This window comes from Sylvia atricapilla, chromosome 24, assembly GCF_009819655.1.
Source record: "Sylvia atricapilla isolate bSylAtr1 chromosome 24, bSylAtr1.pri, whole genome shotgun sequence".
In the NCBI taxonomy this organism is placed as follows: Eukaryota; Metazoa; Chordata; class Aves; order Passeriformes; family Sylviidae; genus Sylvia; species Sylvia atricapilla.
In genome coordinates, this window is record NC_089163.1 from 1,360,107 (window position 1) to 1,381,192 (window position 21,086).

The 21,086-nt window shown below is 54.5% G+C and overlaps 2 protein-coding genes across 2 annotated transcripts; one reads left to right on the forward strand and one right to left on the reverse strand.

Moving 5' to 3' along the window:
- The first annotated feature begins 127 nt into the window (after positions 1–127).
- PPT1 (palmitoyl-protein thioesterase 1) lies at positions 128–4,435 on the forward strand. The gene is made up of 9 exons (XM_066335304.1): positions 128–265; positions 502–611; positions 1,383–1,510; positions 1,750–1,820; positions 2,461–2,563; positions 2,643–2,733; positions 2,843–2,941; positions 3,147–3,218; positions 3,501–4,435. The coding sequence occupies exons 1-9, from the start codon at positions 166–168 to the stop codon at positions 3,621–3,623; spliced, it is 897 nt and encodes a 298-aa protein (XP_066191401.1). The 5' UTR covers positions 128–165; the 3' UTR covers positions 3,624–4,435.
- Positions 4,297–16,536, reverse strand: CAP1 (cyclase associated actin cytoskeleton regulatory protein 1). Its single transcript, XM_066335303.1, has 13 exons — positions 16,480–16,536; positions 11,431–11,543; positions 11,108–11,208; positions 10,630–10,707; positions 8,646–8,789; positions 8,475–8,560; positions 8,255–8,360; positions 7,986–8,157; positions 7,187–7,374; positions 6,875–6,998; positions 6,692–6,774; positions 6,073–6,216; positions 4,297–5,707 (listed from the first exon to the last, which is right to left on the reverse strand). The coding sequence occupies exons 2-13, from the start codon at positions 11,522–11,524 to the stop codon at positions 5,624–5,626; spliced, it is 1,404 nt and encodes a 467-aa protein (XP_066191400.1). The 5' UTR covers positions 11,525–11,543; positions 16,480–16,536; the 3' UTR covers positions 4,297–5,623.
- Between the last annotated feature and the right edge of the window lie 4,550 nt (positions 16,537–21,086).

A 21,086-nucleotide genomic window follows, 5' to 3' on the forward strand; every position in this document is an offset into this window, starting at 1 on the left:
CCTGGCTGGGATCGGCAGCGCCGGGACTCGAACCCGGTGACCGGGTGGAGCCCCATGGCCACGCCCCCGCCCCAGACCACGCCCCACATGGGAGCCACGCCCTCCCTTGGCCACGCCCCTTGGCGCCCTTCCCCTCGCCGGCGGCGGGTCATGTGAGCGGCCAAGATGGCGGCGCTCATGGCGGCGGGGCCGCTGCTGGCGCTGCTGGGGCTGTGCCTGGGCCCCGCGGCCGCCGTCACTCCGCTGGTCATCTGGCACGGCATGGGTGAGCCGGGACCCTCCGCCAGCGGCCGCGGGGCGGGCGGGACTTGGCTGGGCACCGAGCGGGACCGAGGGGCGCTGGCTCCGGTGTCCCTCTCGTCCCGCCCGCCGGCTCCGCGCTGGCCGGGAGCTGCTGACCCCTCCCGGTCCCGTGGCAGCGGGGCTCGTGGTGTGTCTGTGGAGGGGAGGTGAGCGCCGGGCTCGTGGCGTGGTGGCGCATCCCGCTGTTCCCTTTGGCAGGAGACAGCTGCTGCAATCCGGTGAGCATGGGCTACATCCAAAAACTGGTGGAGAAAAAAATCCCGGGGATTTACGTGCTGTCGCTCAAGATTGGGAGCAACATGATCCAGGTAAGTGGCGTGTCACCAGGTAAATCGGGTGTCACTCGGCTGTCTACGTGCAGGGGTGGGGCTGGAGTTCTGCAGTCCGTGGTTTTAACAGGATGCCACAAGGATTCCTGCTGGGCTTTCCCTGCTAATTTTCTCTTCTCAGTGGGGTAAACAGCTTTGACAGGTAGAACCCGATAAAGTCCAGCTAATACCTGCAGAAAAGCACTGGGGGAAATCAAATCCCTGACCTAAACTGGATTAATATGCAAATCCACTGATTAGCACACTCTAACCACTGCAGGTAATGCGTGGGATGGATCTTGTGCTGAGGCAGAGCTTTATCCCTGGCCGTGTTTCTCGATTTGCAAACATTTATTTGCCTCAGTGTAATAAACTACACACCTCTGCACCTTCATGGGTTTTGACAGCTTTTTGTAGTCCTGTGGAATTTCTTTAAATAATTTTTCAGGACAATGTGCAGTGTAGGTGGTTTTCTGGGCTCTGGAGAAGTTTGATTTTTAATTTTAATATATAGATGAACAAAATCTGAAGAGATTCAAGTTGTGAAGAAGTTGGGGGAAATGTCACTGTCCCACATGAGACAATTTTGCCAACCAGAGCAGGTAAAGGGGAAATATAGCAAAGGGAACTCTCAGAACTGGAATTTCACTTCCCTCCCTGTGAAAGCTCAAATCCTCTTTCAAAACCACGAATGTTCAGTGAACTGCAGAGCTCCAAACAACACCAGCCACGGCAAAGGTACAAATGACCCATCCTGATCTGCTCCCTCAGGATATGGAGAACAGCTTCTTCATGAACGTCAACGATCAGGTGAGGGAGGTGTGCAGCCAGCTGGCCACGGACCCTCACCTGCAGGGAGGCTACAACGCCATGGGCTTCTCCCAGGGAGGCCAATTCCTGTAAGTCTGCATCCTGCTGCCTTCACCTCCTCGTTTAAAACCCTTCAGAAGTGCTCAGCAGACACAAACTGCTCAATTCCCAAAGGCAGGAGTGCTCCAAAGGGGGCAGATTGTGTTTCCCTGCTCTTCCAGGTGGGGTTAAATCTCTTGGCAAATGTTCCAGCAGTGCCCAAGCCCACGCAGAACCTGCACCCGTGGCCTGGGCATGTTTTGCTCAGCTCCTTCCTCTTCCCCCACAGGAGGGCTGTGGCCCAGAGGTGCCCTGCTCCTCCCATGTTCAACCTGATCTCCATCGGGGGACAGCACCAAGGTAGTGTCCCCTGCAGCTGTCACACCTCCTGGGCACCTTTTGGGGGGCTCTTTCCTCAACTCTGATCACCTCCTTTTGGATTAAATTCTCCCTTTGTTCTTGTCTGGATCTGCTGATCTGTTTGGCTCAATTAGTGTTTGCTGATTTCATTATCTTGATCTTGCTTAAGTGGCCCTGGCAAGGGACCTCTGTCAGCAGCTGGCTTCGCTGCCTGGGTTGGATTCTTGCACACCTTGGGAGCACTCGCGATGAGTTATTTTGTGAGAAATTCCTACAGATCAAAGCCTTTGTGAGACTGAACCTCCTGGGTCACCAGGTTATTTTACAATCAGCATCTGGCAGGCCAAAAAGCCCCCAAGGAACAGGAGCTATGAAATGGAGTTAAGGAGGTGTGGAGTTAAGAGAGTGGCTGGCAATGAATTCCAAACCTCTCCCCTGAGGATTCTTTGTAGTGGAGAGGGAAGATTTGTAGGGCACTCCCCATCCCTTATCTCTGCCACAGCTCCTGGCACAGCAGGGCTGTCCAAAGGCTAAAACCTGCCTGATTGCCTGGCTGACTCTTGCTGCTGCTCTGCAAGAAGAGGCTCCTGTGCAGCAGGAGGGTCCCACTTTGGCTGACTGAGCTGTGTCCCTGCCCCAGGGGTGTACGGCTTCCCTCGCTGTCCCGGTGAGAGCTCCCACGTCTGCGACTGGATCCGAAAAACCCTCGACCTGGGAGCCTACACCAAGGCTGTGCAGGAGCAGTGAGTACATCCCTCAAACCAGGCCAAAGGAGCAGCCTCTGCCCTTCCAGGCTGAGCTTTTGGTTTCTCCCCTCTCCAGCCTGGTCCAAGCTGAGTATTGGCACGACCCGCTGAAGGAGGAGGACTACAGGAAAAACAGCATCTTCTTGGCTGACATCAACCAGGAGAGGGTAAGGACCTGAGAGCAGAAAGCCTGTGAGGGTTCCAGTGGAAGAACAGGCAGTTTCCCTGGCTCTGGGCTCTCCAGTGGCTTAGATTTGCTCTCCTGCTTCCACCCAGGGCATCAACGAGACCTACAAGAAAAACCTGATGGCTCTGAAAAAGTTTGTGATGGTGAAATTCCTCAACGATACCATGGTGGACCCTCCTATCTCTGAGGTGAGGAAGGCAGGGCAGGTTTTGGGGCTTCCTTGTCTCTGCTTTGTCCTCTGGTGGCAAAACTGGAGGTTGCAGAGGGGCAGGCAGGGCACAAACACGGGCCTGATGCTGCCCTGCCCTCAGCAGGAGCTGCTGGAAGCCTGCTTGGCTCCTGGGAGCCCTTCAGCTCCTTCAGTTCCTTCATTTTTTATCCATTTTTATGCAGTGGTTTGGGTTTTACAAAAGTGGCCAAGCCAAGGAGACCATCCCACTGCAGGAGACCTCTCTGTACAAAGAGGTGAGTTCTGGGGGCCTGTGCTGTGTCCCCTCTTTGCTGTCCCTGAGGCCCCACAGCTCTGCTCTTGTCACTCCTGGGGCATTGCCTGCCCCTGCCAGGAGCTCTTTGGGGATCTATTTCCCTTCAGCCATCCCTGGCACTGCTGAAACTCAGGGAATGCCACTGGTGCTTCCTGCCTGGCTCAGGATCCCCCTCAGCTCTGCTCCTGTTCAAAGCCCTGCTGCCAGAGCCCCCTGAAATCCCTTTTCCCCCTCCATGAGGAAGCTCCCCCTTTCTCTGCAGGATCGCCTGGGGCTGCAGGAGATGGACAAAGCAGGGAAGTTGGTGTTCCTGGGGGTGAAGGGGGATCACCTGCACTTCTCAGAAGAGTGGTTTGACAGCACCATCCTCCCCTTCCTGCAGTGAAGCTCCTCTGGGAGCACTGGGCAGGATTTGTCACTGTAACTAACACCAGCCACTGTGCAGCAGCACCGGGTGCACCGGGCCTGCAGGGATTTGGGGAAGGGGGACAAGAGGGGGGTGCCAGGATTGGAATTCCACTCCCATCTGGGCTGAGCCTTGCTCTGACTCTGACACACTCCAGCCTGGTGAATCCAGCTCAGTTCTCAGAGCTGTGGCTGAGCTGGTCCCTGGGTGATGTTCTCCATCCCCTGCTCCTGCAGGACACACTTGGCAGTATTAACCCAACTCACTAGTGCAGGGATCAGCAAGACTCTCATGGCTGTGTGCAGGGGAATCATGCCACAGCCCATCCTTCAAGATGGGGGAAAAAGCCAAATTCAGGGGTTTCTGGGGAAAAAAAAAGGGTTTGGAATGCAGCAGTATTAACAGCTTAAACAGTTTTCAACTAATGGCTTGGTTTATGTTCTTTTGTACAACTGAAATCAATAAAGAACTTTCCATCTAACCAACTAAAAAACAAAAAAAAAGCTTGGACAACTACTGACTGTGTTTGGAGGGGTGCTGAGGAAGATCTGGGGAAGAATCCAAAGGAATGAAGGCAGGGTCAGGCAGAGAGGGGCATCTTGTCCTGCCTCAGCTCCCGTGTGCCCCCAAAAAGAGACAAGAGCCACAGAAATGAGCAAGTTGGCATTAACTTTATTCTATCTTCTGTATAATCTTAAGTACATAAGAAAGGTTTTTTTCACAAGCCTCAGGAGAAGACAAGTACAAGTCACAGGACAGTTTCAAAATTAAAAAAAAAAAAAGTTGCATAATCATTATTTTTTTTTTCTTTTTAAGTTTTGTACTAGAGAAAAAGAACATTGACACTTTACAGAAGAAATGCATTTAAGATATGCTTATGCCACCCGAGGCGTTGGAAAAATGAAGGTCAAAGCACGTGCAGCTCCCTTTATGGGTCAGTACAGTACTGTGTGATCCATCACTCTGCTCCAGGGCCCTGGAACAGAGGCTACGAGCTTCCACCAAAAATAAAGAGCCAAGCAACAAGGGGAGAGGGGGGAAAAAAAAGGGAAAGGATTCAGTGGGGGGCTGATTGCAGATGAGGAAGAGAGTGATGAACCGACTTGATCCAACTCGTGTATTTACAACTCTGCACTACTGACCTGGAATGGAGGAGGCCCTTCCTCTGGGGAAGGGGAATTTCACAAGAACCATCCTGGAAGACTGAACCTGAGTTCAGCTGCTCCAAGAAGGAAGCCCTGGGGCAAAAGTTCCCTTGTGAAGGTGGAGGGGCTCATGGAATGAGAGGGGCTCAGCTCCAAGCTACCAGCCAGGCTGCTGGGTGGCCGTGGTGACACCGCCGCAGCCTTCCTGTGGCACTGGGGAATGAAAGCCTCCTGTCATGGCACAATCAGGAATGCACTGAGCTAGTGGGAATGATGGAAGAGAAATCAGGGTGGAATTGGCCCAGGCCCTCAGCCTTTGGTCCGACAAAACCGTTCCCGTGTCCTGTGATGCCACCAACTGCTCCAGAGAGCTGGAATGAGCAGCTTCCAGGACCTTCCCAAGACATGTGTGCCCTAGCAGCTGGGTACTGTGGGCTCCGACAGACACTGTCACTCGTTAAAAAAGGGGACAACACTCCTCTCACATGAACAGTTTTGCTTAAAGGCAATACAAGAACAACACTCTGAAAGCCAACTGCCACGACTGGCTGTGAAGTTTCACCGAGACTCTGATCGATTGGTGCAGTTAGATGGGACAAAGGGAAGAGAAAAAAAATACACCTTCCTGCTGAGAGAGGTGGACAATCACTGAGCCACCACCTACCCCAAGCCCCAGGCAGAGGAATCTCAGTGATGGCAGGCAGCTGTGTCTCTCGGGTAGAAGAGAAGCAGTTTGAGAGCAGAAAGGTACAAGAAATCTAAGAAGAATCATCTGAAAGCAGATTTGTCCCACAGCAGGGCCAGGGGAGGGTGTGAGCCTTGGAGCTTTTCGGCTTAGCCAGCGATTTCTGTCACCGTGGTAACCAACTTCTGACCGTTCCACACTGTCTTGAACTGTTCTGGGACAGGGAATTCAGTCTGAGGGGTAAAAAAAAAAAAACAGAAATCTGTAGTCAAAAATCAGTTTATGACTGAGGTCAGTAAGCACTCCCACTGCTTCAGGCATTTCTTTTCTCAGCCTTGTGCTCTGTTACCTCCTGTACCACCACTGGTGCCTTGTTCTGCCCCCAGGAGATCCTCAGGAACAAGCAGCTCTCACAAACCAGCAACAATCTTATTTACAGATGGTTTTTTTTTGCTGGCTTTTTAAATCAAATCATCATTCCCAACCTGCAAACCCTGTCCCCCTACTGTAACCACCACTCCCTGCAGGGTTCAAACCACAGCTCCTGGCTGCCCCAGCCCCAGGCAGAGCTGCAGGAGGATTCCAAAGCTGCACTTACAAAGTCTCCCCCCTCGGTGGGGATGAGCACGTTCATCTCCGAGGACTTGGCACTGACGATCTCGCAGTCGAGGGAGCTCTTGCTCAGGTACACGTGGCACCCATCTGTCTTGTTGATGGAAATCGTTGGCACTTTACCCATGACCTGCCAGGGCCAGAGCAGAATTAGTTTTCATCTGGACAACCACAGCGTTTTTGGGGTGTGTTTTCTTTCAAGGCAACAGGTTTGACTCCAAGCCCTCCCCGTGACGATCGCGCGGGGTTCAAATGTTCCCACCTTGAGCAAAAATCCCAAGTTTTTGTTTGCAATTTCCCCCAGTTTCTTGTCCTCTTGGTCTCCTTATAACAAAACTTGAGCCAGCACTGGGCAAACCGACCATCTCAAATCAGATGTCCAAACTGAACTGGAATAAATCCCACTGCTGGCCTCCTGCTTTGGCAGCCAAATGTGCTTCTACCTCACAGAGCGTCAGCTCTTACCCCTGAAACAGCTCAGAGACACAAATTTCAGCCCTTTCCCAATGGACAGATGGGTGTTTCATGGATATTTTCCACAGCTGCACGTTCCTGGTCTGAAAATACAACTGCTCCAGAGCCAGGAGAGAGAACAGGTCACTCACCTGAACTTTAACATCCCTGCTGTTGATGATCTCTACAATGCCCACCACGTCATCAAACACCAGACCCAGCTTCTTGCAGTTATCTACAAAGAAAAGCAGATCAGGGCACGAAGATTTTGGAGGTTTCAGCTCCTGCACACGCACCAGCAGGCAGAGGCAGCTTGCAGGGCTCTCCTCACTCACCGAGGGTGATGGAGTTGATCTTGCCTTTGATTTGGAGTGTACTGTTTGTGCACTTGAAAACATATGCTACCTGCTTCAACTCTGTGTCACTGATGACCAGGTTAGTGGCATTCTCCTGGTTTTCCTGAAAAGACAAGGGAAACACACTTCATTTTCTGAATGCAGAGCAATCAAGCCATTAAAATCCCTTCAAAAACAAGCAGGTGCCTTCAGGCTGGTGCCTCTTAGTAGAAAGGTCTCCAAGAAGATCCCCCTTTGCTCCTCCAAAGCTCCCATCCCTCCAACCCACTCCTGCCAGCACCAGGCACTCACCACTCTCCACTTTTTGCCTTCTAATTCTAGCAAAGGAGGTGCCTTCGGGGAGGTGCCTTGGGAGGGATTAGCATTGCAGGCTGGTTTGGGAGCAGTGAAAGGTTTGGGGCCGCTTCTCACAGGGCCCCCTTGGTTCTTCAGGGCTGGATTCTTGTGGGTTTTCATGTCATCTGAGACGTGCCTTAAGCCTGCAAGAGAAGACAAACCTGAGAGCCAGCTGCCCTCCAGGAATGCAGCTCCACAAACACCAGACATCAGCGGTTACAACGATCAAGATAACACTTGTCAAAACACAAATAAACTCCTGAAACTGGGGCTAAGCTAAGCCCAAGTGTGAGGCGCAGGAAGGAAAGGAGGAAGCAGGAAATGCTGGTGCAATACTGACAAGAACACAACGTGAACCACAGAACTGTGCCAGCTCTTCCATTCTGCAGCTGGAAAAAGCCCCGAGCCCAGCACTTATGTCCTGATGTGCTCACCAGGTAACACAAAAAAGGAAAAAAGTCTGTACAAACAGCTGTGAAATTGCACTTTTAGTACCAGAAACGTGCAGGCAACGAAAAGACTCAGCCTCAGGTATTTTTAGCTAGAGGTTCATGTCTTGTCCCACCTGCCAGATGAGGGTGACAATTCTCCCCCAGGAGTGCTCACTTTATCCCTGAGAAAATGCTGCCCCTGGCTGCCAGCCCCGGAGTGGGGTTTTGATGTACTTTTTAAGCAGATGCTTTGAGGGACAGCAGGAAAACAAGGAGAGCAGCAGCAGCAGAGCAGTCCCCTCCTCTCCGTGCCCCTGACGTACCCGAGGTGATCCCTTCTCCCCGGTTGATCTGGGCGAAGAGCGCCGAGCGCGAGGCCGAGTCGTCTGTGCTGGAGCTCACGGGGGCAGGAGGAGGGGGAGGCCCTGGAGGTGGGGGTGCAGCCCCAGCCGGGGGGGCAGGTGGTGCTTTAGCCCCTGCTGTGGCTACAGGACCCTGGAAGAGCAGGGGAGAGGAGAAGGAACTCGCACCAGCTCTGTTCCTGTGACCGCGCCAGGCTCGGCCCGGAGCTCCCCGCTGGAGCAGCACTCACTGTTTTGCTCCAGGTCAGCCCTGTGGTGTGGTACTCTTTGATGTAGGCCTGCAGCTCTGTCCAGATGCTCAGATAAGCTTTCACCCAGTCCACTTGTTTTTTATCTCTGAGAACACAGGGAGATCAGAGCAGGAGGAATTAAAGGCTGAGGTGGTCGGACGCTGGAGCAGCCCCAGCTGGCCAAGCTCAACAACATCCCGAGGAGAAAAGGTGAACTTACACATCCTTGTACTCCTTGAGGATCCGGTTGGTGTAAAACATGGCAGCATCAGTCATTTCCTTCACGTAAGGACCAGGCTTTGGGGCCTAGAGCAGAAAGAACACGTTGGCACTGAGCAGCCCAGACTCTCCCCAGCAGCCCAAGGAAAACTCTTCCCACTGGAGTCCTTACCATGGCCACCCAGCCCAGGGCTGGGATGCTCTCACTGACTGCTGATAAGTGGTTGAACAGTTTGCTACCACGGTTCTTCTCCCTGAAATTCTGCACGGCCTGGATCTGCTCCGAGATGGGTTTGAGGAGCTCTGAGAACGCGTTCTGCACAACGACACAGAGGGACAGCAACAATTTAAAGAGATTAATTAGCACGGCTCTGGAATGGCTGCACTGCTGAGGTGATGGTGACTCAGAACAAGATTCCAACTGGCACCAGTGACTGCTGCAGCTCCTGTCCAGGCCTGGCCCTCTCCAAGGCAGGCTTGGTCCCACAGCCCAGCTCCTCCAGGGCTGAAGTCATTGCTCCCATCGGATCGGCGCCGTGGGAGAACGCCAAGAACTGTGACTCATGTTCAATCCAGGAGACACTGACAAAGCTTGTTAGTAACCAGGACAGAAATAGCATTTGCCTTTCCTGGGTTCTTTTGTTCCAACACACAAGTTTGTTACATTTTTCCTCTCCTCCAGGAACCCTCGGAGAAAAGGGGTGCTGGGCAGGTTTGGGACCTACAGCCTGCCCCACGACCAGAGTCCCAGCAAGTTCTGAGGTCACCCCCATCAAGCCAGACTTCAAGATTCCACTGATTTCTCAAGTCAACCCTTTAGTATTTGGATGGTAAAAGTTTGTTCCTGTGTGCTGTCCCCTTGGAATGCTGACTGGAATTGCCAGAAGTGCTCTGGGCTCAGAGCACAGCAAAGAGCCAGCTCCATGTTTCCAGAGATGCCTCTGAGGCAACTTTTCCTTCCTTTAGCATCAGTTTCCTGCTGGTGGCAGCAGAGAGGGACAAATTTGGGCAAAACTTGCTTTCCAAAGCCTCAAGTTCTGCTTTTGCTGCCCTTTCCTGTGTTTAGATGAAAACTGAGAGGTCCCAAGCACCGCTGGCCAGGCCACACTTTCAGAAGCTCCAGCCCAGCAGCACATTCCACTCACAGGATGGGGAAATTCTTCAGCACAAGCACTGAGAGTTCACCCATTTTGCATTTTAAACTGGCTGCTCCAGAATTAGGCTCCTGCCAGACAACCTGCACAAAGAGCTACCTTAGATTAAGGCTGTTCTTTGTTCATAATCCTTTATTTAAATAACGTGTCCTTGGGATTTATAAGCAGATTCTCAAGCCAGAGGCTGCACAGAGCTGCATCCCAGCAAGCCTGGTGAAACACAACAACCCTCCAACGCTGATTTTGGGGGAAAAAGATGCACATCTACTTTGCAATGAATAGGAAAAGAGCACAGAAATCCAGCTCCCACAATGTAACAGTAGAAGCCATGACTGAATGAGATAATAACTGCAAAGAAAAAGCAAGGTGGGATCCTGTTGCTCGGGAAAAACAGTTCTCAGCAGGGAAAAGCCAATGCATTCAGGATCAGATTCTCAGGCACACATCCTGCTGAGAAGCAGCAGCCCAGGCTAAAGTGTTAAATTACCGGCTAAGAACAAATCAATCCTAAAAGCCCAGAGATTATTCAGAGGCCATTGAGTAGAGACAAGTGTCTGCTCTGCTCCTGGAGGAGTTTGAAGCCTGAAAGTCTCTGAGCATCACATAATGAAAAGCAGGAGCTACACAAATCCCAGGGCGGCTCCTGGCCCAGACAAGATCCTGTCTGCAGGTTCTCAGGGAGCACTGATTGAGCAGAGCTGGTGCCAGGTGAAACTGGAGACAGAGGCTGCCAGCTGACACCCCCAGGCTGCTCTGACAGCTCCACAACACTTGGTGTTTTAACAGCTGGGAAACACCAGTTCTGCAGCTCCCAGAACCAACATCCAGGACTCTGCTCAGTATTGGGGAGCACCCGGAGCAGTTCATGCCTTCAGCAAATGTCCCCAGTCCTCCTCCAGCTCCTCTTTTGGTGCAGCTGTGACAGCCCAGGTTCCCCCAACACTCGCAGCCACCGCTGACCCCGAGGGCAGAGATTTCTCATCAGGGATTTCCCACACTCACCTCTGCTGGCTGCTGATGCTGAGATGCCACCACCAGAAGAGCCCTCTCGCTCATCAAGCCTGCATGGACCATCTCAGCCTGAGGACAGACACAAACATGAGGGAGATTCCCGTGTGCCACATTAATAAATCATCCCACACTGACCTCAAAGAGAAACCCACCCCCAGAGGAACCTCACCAGAGTGTCACAGCTCAAGGCTGTGACATTTTTGCTGTTTTCAGGCCTCCTAAAGGCCTGCAGCAAGGTCTGTACAAAGCCAGGCATTTAGGATTTCCAGGAAAAGGTTTGATTCATCCTGTGTGTGTGTGTGTAGGTGGCAACCTGGAGGTTATCTGGGCATCTGCTCTGAATCCTCAGGGGTTATAAACACCCTGGGATACAGTGCTAGAGGGATGGAGACTGTGACAGCAAACTTGGCCCCTCCAGCCCTCAGGACAGGCAGCAGCTCTAGAGCAGAGGGAGAAGAGGAGTCCTTACGTGTTTCTGCACATCCCCTCCGACTTCTTTGCTGATCTTGGTGTACTCAGCCACGGGCCCGGCCAGGAGGGCATCGAAAGCCTGCACATACTGAGACACTCCTGAGGGGAAAACCAGAGCACAGAGATCACCAGGAGCATCCCACAGGCTGCCACAGCCCCAGGCTGCACCTCCCACCTGCAGGAGGCTCAGCCCAGAGCTGAGCAAGGGCTGCAGCCACAGAGCTTTTATCTTCATGGGGCAGTCCTCACTGCCAGCCCTGCTCTTCAGAGTGTCCCCTGTGCCAGCCCTGCACGGCTCCTGGCAGCTGCTTTGGCCCTTACCTTTGGCAGAGCCATCTCCACACATGCCAGAGCCTTGGCACACGGTCTCCAGGCGCTCCACAGCCTTCTCCAACCGCTCCACCAGCCTCTCCATGTCTGCTGCTATCCACAACCTGCACGGACAGGAGACAATTACCCCCATCAGCACATGCCACAGAGGGTTTATGACTGTCTGCTACAAGCTCTACCAGTTCCAGGAGAATCATTTCTGCCCAGCTCTGCACCCCGAGGATGGCCAGCAATGCACCCTCACTTTAGCAAAGACAGCTGGGTTACACAACAGCCTCTTGCTGTTGCAACACTCACCCCTTAATAGTTTCTATTCTATTTTAAAGGACTCTTTACATGTGTAAAGACATAAAACTTCCACCTTCTAACCTCACAGTGACACAGAGGTCTACCCAGGTTCTCACTGCAGTCAGCTCCTGGCCCAAGTCCCAGCTGTGACCACACAGCTCAACTGCTTTGCTGAGAGCTCAGAGGCTCCAGGTAAAAAACTACTGGGTTTGAACCTCCACATGCATCTGGAAGGACCTGCTGGAGCCCTGAATTGCACCCAGGAGCATCTGTAAGCCCAGCATCACTCCAGCACAGAGCCTGAACAACCCTGGCACACGCCAAGGGGAGCAGCTGCACGAGCTGAGGCTGCAGAGCTGCTTCTGCAACAAGGCGCCCCTGTTCTTCCTCTGCAGCTCTGATGTCTGCAGAACCTCCTCTGCAGCCACTGCGCAGGAAAGAGACTCAGGCACGCCAGCCATTTGCTGCATCTCATCTGGAAAAAGTCTTAAAAGTCACATAAACTTTCCATTAATTATTGCTTTGCACCAAGCAACAAGACAGGTCACGCTCCCAGCACAGTAACGCCCAGGGAATGCAGGGAGGCAGCAGCAAAGTCACCAATGGGTTTTTTTTTATCTTATCACCACTCATCAAAGGTTTTACAGCATGAATCACGATGGTGGCCTGGACACAATTTCCTTCTCAAGTGGCTGCTGCAGCCTGCAGAAGCTCAAACCCCTGCCTGGAAGAGGGGATCCTTCCCAAAATATTCCCTGGGATGCTCAAGGAGCTAGGCAGGGTTCACTCAGCTGAACTGCCACTGGATCCCCTCTGAGAGGAAACCTCAAGTTCTCACTCGAGTTTTGCTTTTGTTCACAAGGCCTCTCAGCCCTGCTTCAAAGTGCACGTTTTCACCTAATTTCCAGAGGATGTGGGGCAGATCCAGGATTAGTCATGAGCCCAGCACTGATGTCACAAGACAAACAAGGCCATTTTCCACCCCTCTTCTGCCTGCTTGCCTCAGGAGAGGCAGCTCTGCCCTGGGGGGCAGGAGAGAGGCCAACCCCCTGTTCCAAGAGGAAGAGAAGTGGTTTCCTCCTCTGTCTTCAACTGAGCCAGAGGACAGACTGTGCATAAACCTGGAGAGCAGCGACTGGATGCCTTCCAGATACACACACCAAAAAAAAAAACCCCAAACCAAACCCCACAAAAAACAGAAAAGAAAAGAAAAAAAAGTGCATAGAAACTGAAACTCCAGGGCAGAATCAGAGGAAAGAAGAGCTCTGCTTCTTTAACTGATGCAGAACCCCCGACCGCAGGATCCTCCGCTCGCTGCTGCACCCGCGGCTTCCCGTGGGAGCACAGCCAAGAGCGAGCCAGGCTCGGCCTCCCCCGCTGCCAGCACCGAGTGGGGGCTCTTCCCCCCCAAAAAAGCCACCTGGCAGGAGAGCTGTGCCGTGCTCCTGGACAGGGATGTGACCAGGAAAGGCCAAAGCCGCTGTTCTGCACCGCTGATCCCCCCACGCCACATTCCAGGCGAGGCTCTAATCTGATCAGCCCCCAGTTACCCAGTGGCAAAGTGGAGCTCGGATCAGGATTACCGAGCAGAAAGTCCAGCTGGAGAGCTGTTTCCTATCCTCCCACCAGCAGCAAAGCAACCTTCAGCCCTGGGTGGGATTAATGTCCTAAAATCACAGCACTGGGACTCGAATTCCTTCCGCTCTCTCTGTTATTGACAACTCCTTCCCTGTTTTTTTCCTGAGTTTTTTTCCTGGTGCTGCCAGGCAGATGGTGAACTCGTTTTAATTTCCTTTTAATGGGTGGCATTAGGGCAACTTAAAAGATAAGTCAGTCGGTAAATTGGCAGCGAAATGAGAGCTAAGTGCAGGCAACCCGAAGTCCTGGATCTCGGTCCCTCCCCTTGACTCACGCTCCCTGTGCTCTTTGCCCTGTGGATGCAGATATTTCTGCGGCCTGGATACTCATAAGGAAAGAAATAAAAAGATTGAGCTGTAACTAAATCAGAGTTCGCAACCCAGAGATTAACATCCAGCAAGGGAAATAAAAACAACCACACAGCGAACCTGCCTGGACTGCATCTAGACAGTGTTTTGTCTCCTGGCCTGTTTGAATGGAAAATAATTCCACAGAAAGTGACAAATTGACTTCACGGGTCTCAGTGCAAACAATCAGATCTCCTTTCCCTTCTCTGAAGAGGAAGGTGAGACACACAGAATCATCCAGGAGGTGTTTTTTGCTCTGCACATCACCCTGCGCTCCAGAGGGATGAGGGAGAGTTTCCCAGCTCCGTGTGCAGGGCTGGAATTCTCTGACAGGGTGGGAGCTGCAGCTCTCCCTTCCCAGACCACAACACAAGATTTAAATCCAGGTCTTGTTCAAATTCAATTGAACTTTGATTAGCAGCGGAGCGGAAGCAGCAAAACAGGCATTTCACCCCCGGCCAGAGGGGCCAGTCCTTTTCACAGCACATTTGTTCATCTATCAACTGCCCTTTATTCCAATCAGGCCTGGGAACACAGCTCTGGACACGCTGTGCCACAAACAGAGCAATAAAAGGCAGGGATTTTATTGGTAAAAAACCATCAGTTACCCCAAACCCTGCACATCACAGCAAGAGAAGCTTCCTGTTTGGGGAACATCAAGGAACTGGCTCGTCCCAGCTTCAGAGAGAGCAAATTCTCAGAAAAAAAAGCCCACCAAAAAATGAAATTATTTGCTTGCCTGAGACAGCACATAAACCTGAGCCCTTTCTTAGACATTCTGGAAGACACAAATGCTGGGTTTAGAGGCAAAGCCAAGTCAAACCTACGCTTCTGCTCACACCGAGCCCGACAAACTGCTGTCAGCACCACGGAATTTGCATCAGCTACTTCCTGTTTCTACAGGCAAAAGAAATAAAGATGGGACAACTAAATTAGGAACATACCACAGTTTATTTCTGAGCTGACACTGGAATATCTCAGGGGATCAGCTACCAGATGATTTCCAACATTTATATCTGCCAAAAGCCCAAAGAAAATTTTTTTTTTTCTTTTTTAAACAGTTCAGCTCATCAAGGCAGGAATTATTTGAAGCAAGGCAGGAGTCAAATGTCTGAATTTAGCCAGTGGTCAGGAGCAGCCCTGAACACAAGACAGCTATTGCGGGTCCCAGCAGCTGCCAGGACAGAGATCTCAGCTGTTTATAGTCCAACAATACTTGCTGACATTGCGCCAGAACCCGTGCTGGCTGCTCCTGCTATTTCAGATCCACTTCATTTAGAAAACCAAGAGTGCTTTAAAAAAAAAAAAAAAAAATCCATCTGGCCCCTATTCCGGCTTCCCCATACAACAAACCCTCTTGAAGCCATTAAAAATGTTATTTGGTGTTTTATTGACACATTAAGAGCGGGTTAAAGCTCGGGCACTGGGAGCAAAAGCTCCTTTTTCAGCACAATGATCTGAATTAGGAGGTTTGTGCTTGGCAGCCTCAGTTGCCACACTCCTCTCGTTCCTTTCCCTGGCAGGGTGATGAATCCACCAGGGAGGTAACCAAGGCTCTGGGAGCTGAGCTCAGCTGGATGCAGCAGGATCAGGAATTCTGAGCATGGGAGCTGCTCAGCATCTCCTCCTGTGCCTGCTGCAGCACGGGCCGCTTGGCTGAACTTTCTGCACGAATAACGGGGTGTTTGTGCCTTTCAGCAATATTCCAGGGACACAAGGGTGGCCTCTGGAAAGGAACGGGCACACACAGCGGTGTCTTGATGCCACGGATTTTTGGGTTTTGTTCATCTGCAGCACAAGTTCTGGGGGAATTCCAGAACCCGACGTGCAAAACAACCCTGTAATTATTATTTTTCCATTTCACTGTCTCAGGAAATGCAACGGAATCACACGTTTATCGCCTCCTAACCACCCGCAAAACGCAAAGAGGAGGAAGCAGCAACAGGCTGAGCACGGGAACCTCCCCGGGAAGATGGAGACGGCACCGGGGAGCACGAAAATCCCGGCTCCAGGCTGCGGCAACCCGGGGAAACGCAGGATCAGCCACCTGGCACCTCCGTGCTGTCCCGGTGAGTGGGTGCAGCCCCGGTAACCGAGCCCCCCGCTGCTGCAGGCCCCGGTAACACCCCGCGGGGGTGTTCGCACCGTTCTGCGCCCCAAATGAACGCCAAAGCACCGCCTTTAGGGGATCTACCCGCCCCAAACCGGGGCTTCTCCCGCATCCCGGCCCGGGTTCCCCCGCCCGGTGCCCGCTCCTCATCCCGGTCTCCGCTCACTGTCGCCAGTACCGCCCCCGGATCTGGCCGTGTCCCGGTACCGATCCACGTTCAGCGCCGGCCGTGCCCGGTGCCCGTTTACCCCCACCCTCAGACCCCCCGCCCCGGCCGTGCCCGGTGCCCGCTCACCCCCACCCTCAGACCCCCCGCCCCGGCCGTGCCCGGAGCCGGTGCCCGTTTACCCCCACCCTCAGTCCCTCCGCCCCGGCCGTGCCCGGAGCCGGTGCCCGTTTACCCCCACCCTCAGACCCTCCGCCCCGGCCGTGCCCGGTTCCGCTGCCGCTCATCCCCACCCTCAGACCCCCAGCCCCGGCCGTGCCCGGTGCCGGTGCCCGTTTACCCCCACCCTCAGACCCCCCGCCCCGGCCGTGCCCGGTGCCGGTGCCGCTCACCCCCACCCTCAGACCCCCAGCCCCGGCCGTGCCCGGTGCCGGTGCCCGTTTACCCCCACCCTCAGAGCCCCCGCCCCGGCCGTGCCCGGTGCCGCTCACCCCGCGCCGCTCCCGCTCCGCCGCTCCCGGCGCCGCCCCGCCCCGCCGCGCCCGCCGCTTCCGGCCCCGCCCCGCGCGCCGGATGTGCGCACGGCGCGCGCGGCGCCCGGCTACCGGGGGGCGGGGCTTCGGCAAAGCCGCCGCGCGATTGGCGGAAGGGATAAAGGCGGGGCCGGAAAGGGTGAGGGGTGCGGTCAAGGGGCGGGGCTTCGGGGCAGAGGCCTCCCTGCGATTGGCTGATGGGTGGAAGGCGTGGCCTGAATATCTTAGGGGCGGGGTCAGAGGCGGTGTCTGGAGTGTGGGCGGGGCCAAGGGGTCGGATGGGGCCCAGGACCACCGGGGGAATCGGGACCCCCGGAGGGGCTGAGAGGGCTCCGGGACCCCCGGAGGGGATGGAAGGGGGCTCCGGGACCAGCGTGGGGTCACACAGAGGGGCTGGGGGGATTTGAGAGCCCCAGCAGGGCCAGCTGCGACCCCCCGGCGGAGGGCTGTTGGAGTAGTGGGGTCCTCAGGAGGTTTATGATCCCCCGAAAGGGGTTAGGGGTGCTTTGGGGTGAAGCCGGAGTCTCTGGGAGAGGGGTAAGGCTGAAGGTTAGGGTCTAGAGCTGGGGCTGGAGATACGCTGTGGGCCACCAGGGTGAGGTTAGGGGGGATGAGACCCCTTTGGGGAGGGGTTTCGTCCCCGTCTTGCAGCGACAGGGTTTGGTTCAGGAGAGGGGTGGCATCTGCTGGGGCTGGGAGGAGGTGGGAGAAAGGTCCTCATGGGACACTAAAACACCTACACCCCGTCTCAGGGTAAGTCCTGCGGCGCTCTGGGTCCTGGATGCTCTGTCCCAGGGCATCGCTGGCTCATCCCAAAACTCCTGGAAAGCTCCTGTGCATCCAGGAGCACTTCAGAGCCCTGAGCTCCCAGCCCCCGAGCAGGGATAAATAGGATAAATAGGATAAATATCGTCGCAGCTTGGTGGCTGGACAGTCCCAGACTGGGGTGGCCAAAAGAAAAAAAATGATGGAGGAAGAGATGCCTGAAGTGGCACGGATTGTTCCCACAGAGAGTTCCCTGTCGGCTTTTGCCATCGGGGCAGGACTTGCTCTAAAAATGAGTTCGCTGCCTTGATGCTTTGTGTTTTCAGCAGCCCCGGGGAGAGGCTGGGGTCCTGCCTGGGAGCCGGGGCTCTGTGCAGAGTGTCCCGGGGAGAGCTGGGACACTGGGACGCTGTCCCGGGGAGGACTTGGACACGTTGTCAGGCTGGGGAAAAGGAGGAGGAGAAGGCTCCACGGCCGCTTCCTGCCGGCTGCGCTACCAAAGATGGTCACGGCTCGCTGGGAGCCGGCGGCGGGGCTCTGCTGACACCTAGTGAGCCTCTTACAGCTCCCGGCTCCCGCTGCGGGACATCCAAAAACCTCCGAGGCTTTCAGTTCCCTGCGCTGCCGGCGGCTGTGGGATGGGGGGAACACCCAGCTCACGGTGATCCCTCTTTCCTTGGGATCCCTCCGAGCATCCCCCGAGCTCCGCAGGATCCTCACCGCATCCTCCCCGGGGCTCCCGCACTCATCTGGGCTGTTTTCTGCTTTTCTCACCCCGTTTTCCGCCTCGCTCACACCCGCTGTGCCCCTTGCCCCATCTCAATCACCATCAGACGAGACGTGATGCGAAACAGAAAATACGACAGCACCGCTGCCTCTTTTGCGTGCGGCCACTGACTTGTGTTTTACAGCATCCTAAAAGTCACTGTGATTTAATGAAGAACCGGCCAGAGCAGGGCACGGGGAATCACAGCACAGGCAGGAGATGTCCTCCAGGGCTGGATCAATGCGGAGAGGAAGGAGAAATCCCGGAGAATGGGGAGAGGAACCAAAAAATAACCTGAGAATGGGGAAGAGGAGAGCAGGGCTCGCTTGGGGATGTCTGAGCCCAGCCCTGGAGGTGTTTGTTTGCTCCTGGGCTGGGTCTGTTCGGCTGAACGCGGTTCCTGGAGGAGCAAAGCTCCAGTTCCTGGTAAAGCTGGGGCACGGAGGAGCTGCGTGTTTACCCTCGGGAAGGTCAGCGATGTGCGGGGCTTCCTGGTGCCCATAAAATGTGGCAACCTGCTCCATCCCTGCCACGTGTTTGCTGCCACATCCCTCTTTTCTCCAAGCACCATGGGAATATTTGCTTCCTTTTTCAGCAATGTTTTTTTTTTTTTTTTCTAAAAGGTCTCTGTGGCCCTCAGAGGGCAGCCTTTGGCTTCTTGCAGCCACAGGTGAGCACTTGGCCCAGCTCCAGCTCAGCTTCATTCCTGGGAAAATGTATTTATGGGGCTGTTTTTCAGCAGGAAAGCACCTCGCTGCCCCATCATTTCTGTGCATGGGCAGCAGTCCTGGGGCTGCTGACAACCTTGGGAACGGTGGTTTTTGCAAAACATTAACCAAAGCCCACCCAAACACGTCAGCCTGTGTTTGCAGATGACGCCAGTGACCTCAGTCTGGTGGCACAGACAGAGTGACCCCTGGGGACAGCTGTGACACCCATCCTGCACAGCTGGCCGGGGTCAACTCTGCTGTCCCCAGGCGGGGACAGAGGCCAGCACTTGTCCTGAGCACAGCCCTGCTCCAGCATTCTGCTTCCCAGAACTTTCCTGGCTGAGCTGATTTCCAGCTGGATCTGCCCCGTGCTCCCTGGGGACTCTGGGGTGACACCAGAGCCTGTGCCTGGCTCAGCTCAAAGTGTTTGAAACCAGCCCCTGGGTGAGTCCTGCTGCTCCTGGATCCTTCCAGCCCAGGGAAATCCATCCTGAGCAGCAGCCACTGGAATGTTTCACCAATCCTGTTGCCAGATAAACCCGAGGCTTTTTGCCTTTTCCCAGCAGATAAGGAGTGGGGGTTATTCCTCATCCTCGGCAAGGAGAGACTCTTCACGCTTCCACTTTTCTCCTGCAGGGTGAATAGACTCAGAGTGGCTGCTGTCACCTGGGAGGCAAAGTCCAGCAGGTGTGAGCACACAGCTGAAAATGCATCCTGCATGTCCCATTTCCTCTGATTCCCTGCCCCTCACCCTGAGGACACCCCAGCCCTGCAGGGAGGTGCTTCCCAGCACTTGGCTGCATTTGCTCCACGCCCAGGGTGTGTGTGGATTAAACCAGAGCACAGCTGTAGGTACAGGCAACACTTCCCTGTGCGGGTTTTTTTTGCCACTCATTTCTTCTCCAGGCTTGGAATGAAACTCTCTGTAACCACAATTGGAGTCAGATCTCTGCTCCCAGGCTGGAGCTCTGCCCAGGGCTGCAGTGTTATCAGCTCTCATGGTCACTTTCCCCCCACACATCTCATTTTCTTAAAAGCCTCAGACACAAGAGGTGTGTGCTCAGCAAGGAATATCCAGGCCCCAGTTCAAGCTCCCCTGTTTGGTTTCAGTCTCTTGAGCTGGCTGCAAAAAACCTGAACAGAGACTCCTCCTCATGAACTGCACGGAGCCAAAAACACAAGGAGGCGAAGAAGAAAAAGTCCCTTATTTCTGTTGAAACTCTTTAAAGAATAAACAAAGGCTCGCTGCAATCTTTCAACTCTTCGGAGGCAGCAGCACTGCCCACACCCCTCAGAGGCAGCCAGGTCATGGCAATGGCCAGGAGAACTCCTGGCAATCCCAGCCAGGAGCAGTGCAGGGCTCAGAACATTCCCAACAATTCGGGGCTCTGTGCTGGCCGGAGTCTTCCTCCTCCTCCTCCTCTTGCAGAGGGTGCTCCTGACACCCACTGCCCCAGCACAGGGGCTGCAGAGAGCACTGGCTTTGTCCCCTTGTTGCTTCAGGGGGCTCCCCAGCCCTGGCCAGTGCTGCTTCGTGGCCCTGCTGAACACAAAACCAGCTCCCAGCCTCCCCACACCATCCCTCTGCCTTCTTTCCCCGGCCACAGGAGCGGAGTGAGGCCTGGTGGAGCATTCCCAGCTGATCCCTCTGGCTATTTTTAAATCCCATCCTCATTCCTGTCTTTTGTACCCAAATGTGGAATAAAGGATGAGCCATCCTTCCTTCCTCAAGCCCCTCACTCTCAGCTCAGCCCTGGCCCCACCACCTTCTTGTGTGCTCAACAAAAGGCAGCAGCCCTTTCCCCTGCTGCAGTGGCCTTGGGGACAGAGCAGAGCTGGGGTGGCTGCTGCATCCCTGCACTGATTCCAACCCCCTTTTCTTGAGTTCCACTGGCTGCTGCAGGTGTTGGGGAGAGCAGGGCTGAACCCCTTTCCTGCAGTGGGAGCAGGGAATGCGAGAGGAGGGTATAAATATCCAGGGAGATTAGTGCTCCCCAGCACTCTGCCCCGGCAGCCAGTGTTGAGTGTCACCCACAGCCTGCATTCCCTTTCTCTCTGCTCCCCAGCTGCCTCTCCTGTTTCCAGCCTCGAGTTCACCATCTCTGCTGGCAGCACTTTGATTTCATTCCTCCCTCCACCCCCGTTCCCCTCTTGAAAAGGAGGAAATAATAGAGCCTTTGTTGGATGGCTGCGACACAGGCACCGAGCAAGGAGCTGCACGGGGGCAAGGGCTGAGCACAGCCTCCTGCCTGGATTATGGCATTCCTGCACCAGGGCTCAGGAGAAGTCAATCCTGCACCCCGTGGTGTGTGAAGGGAGCCTGG

Coding starts and splice junctions, on each gene's coding strand:
- CAP1 (XM_066335303.1), bottom strand. CDS start 11,524: ATGGAGAGGCTGGTGGAGCGGTTGGAGAAGGCTGTGGAGCGCCTGGAG. Junction 8,561..8,645: donor CCCTGGGCTGGGTGGCCATG/GTAAGGACTCCA, acceptor TTTCTGCTCTAG/GCCCCAAAGCCTGGTCCTTA. Junction 8,158..8,254: donor GGCTGACCTGGAGCAAAACA/GTGAGTGCTGCT, acceptor CTGCTCTTCCAG/GGTCCTGTAGCCACAGCAGG.
- PPT1 (XM_066335304.1), top strand. CDS start 166: ATGGCGGCGCTCATGGCGGCGGGGCCGCTGCTGGCGCTGCTGGGGCTG. Junction 266..501: donor GGTCATCTGGCACGGCATGG/GTGAGCCGGGAC, acceptor TCCCTTTGGCAG/GAGACAGCTGCTGCAATCCG. Junction 1,511..1,749: donor TCCCAGGGAGGCCAATTCCT/GTAAGTCTGCAT, acceptor CTTCCCCCACAG/GAGGGCTGTGGCCCAGAGGT.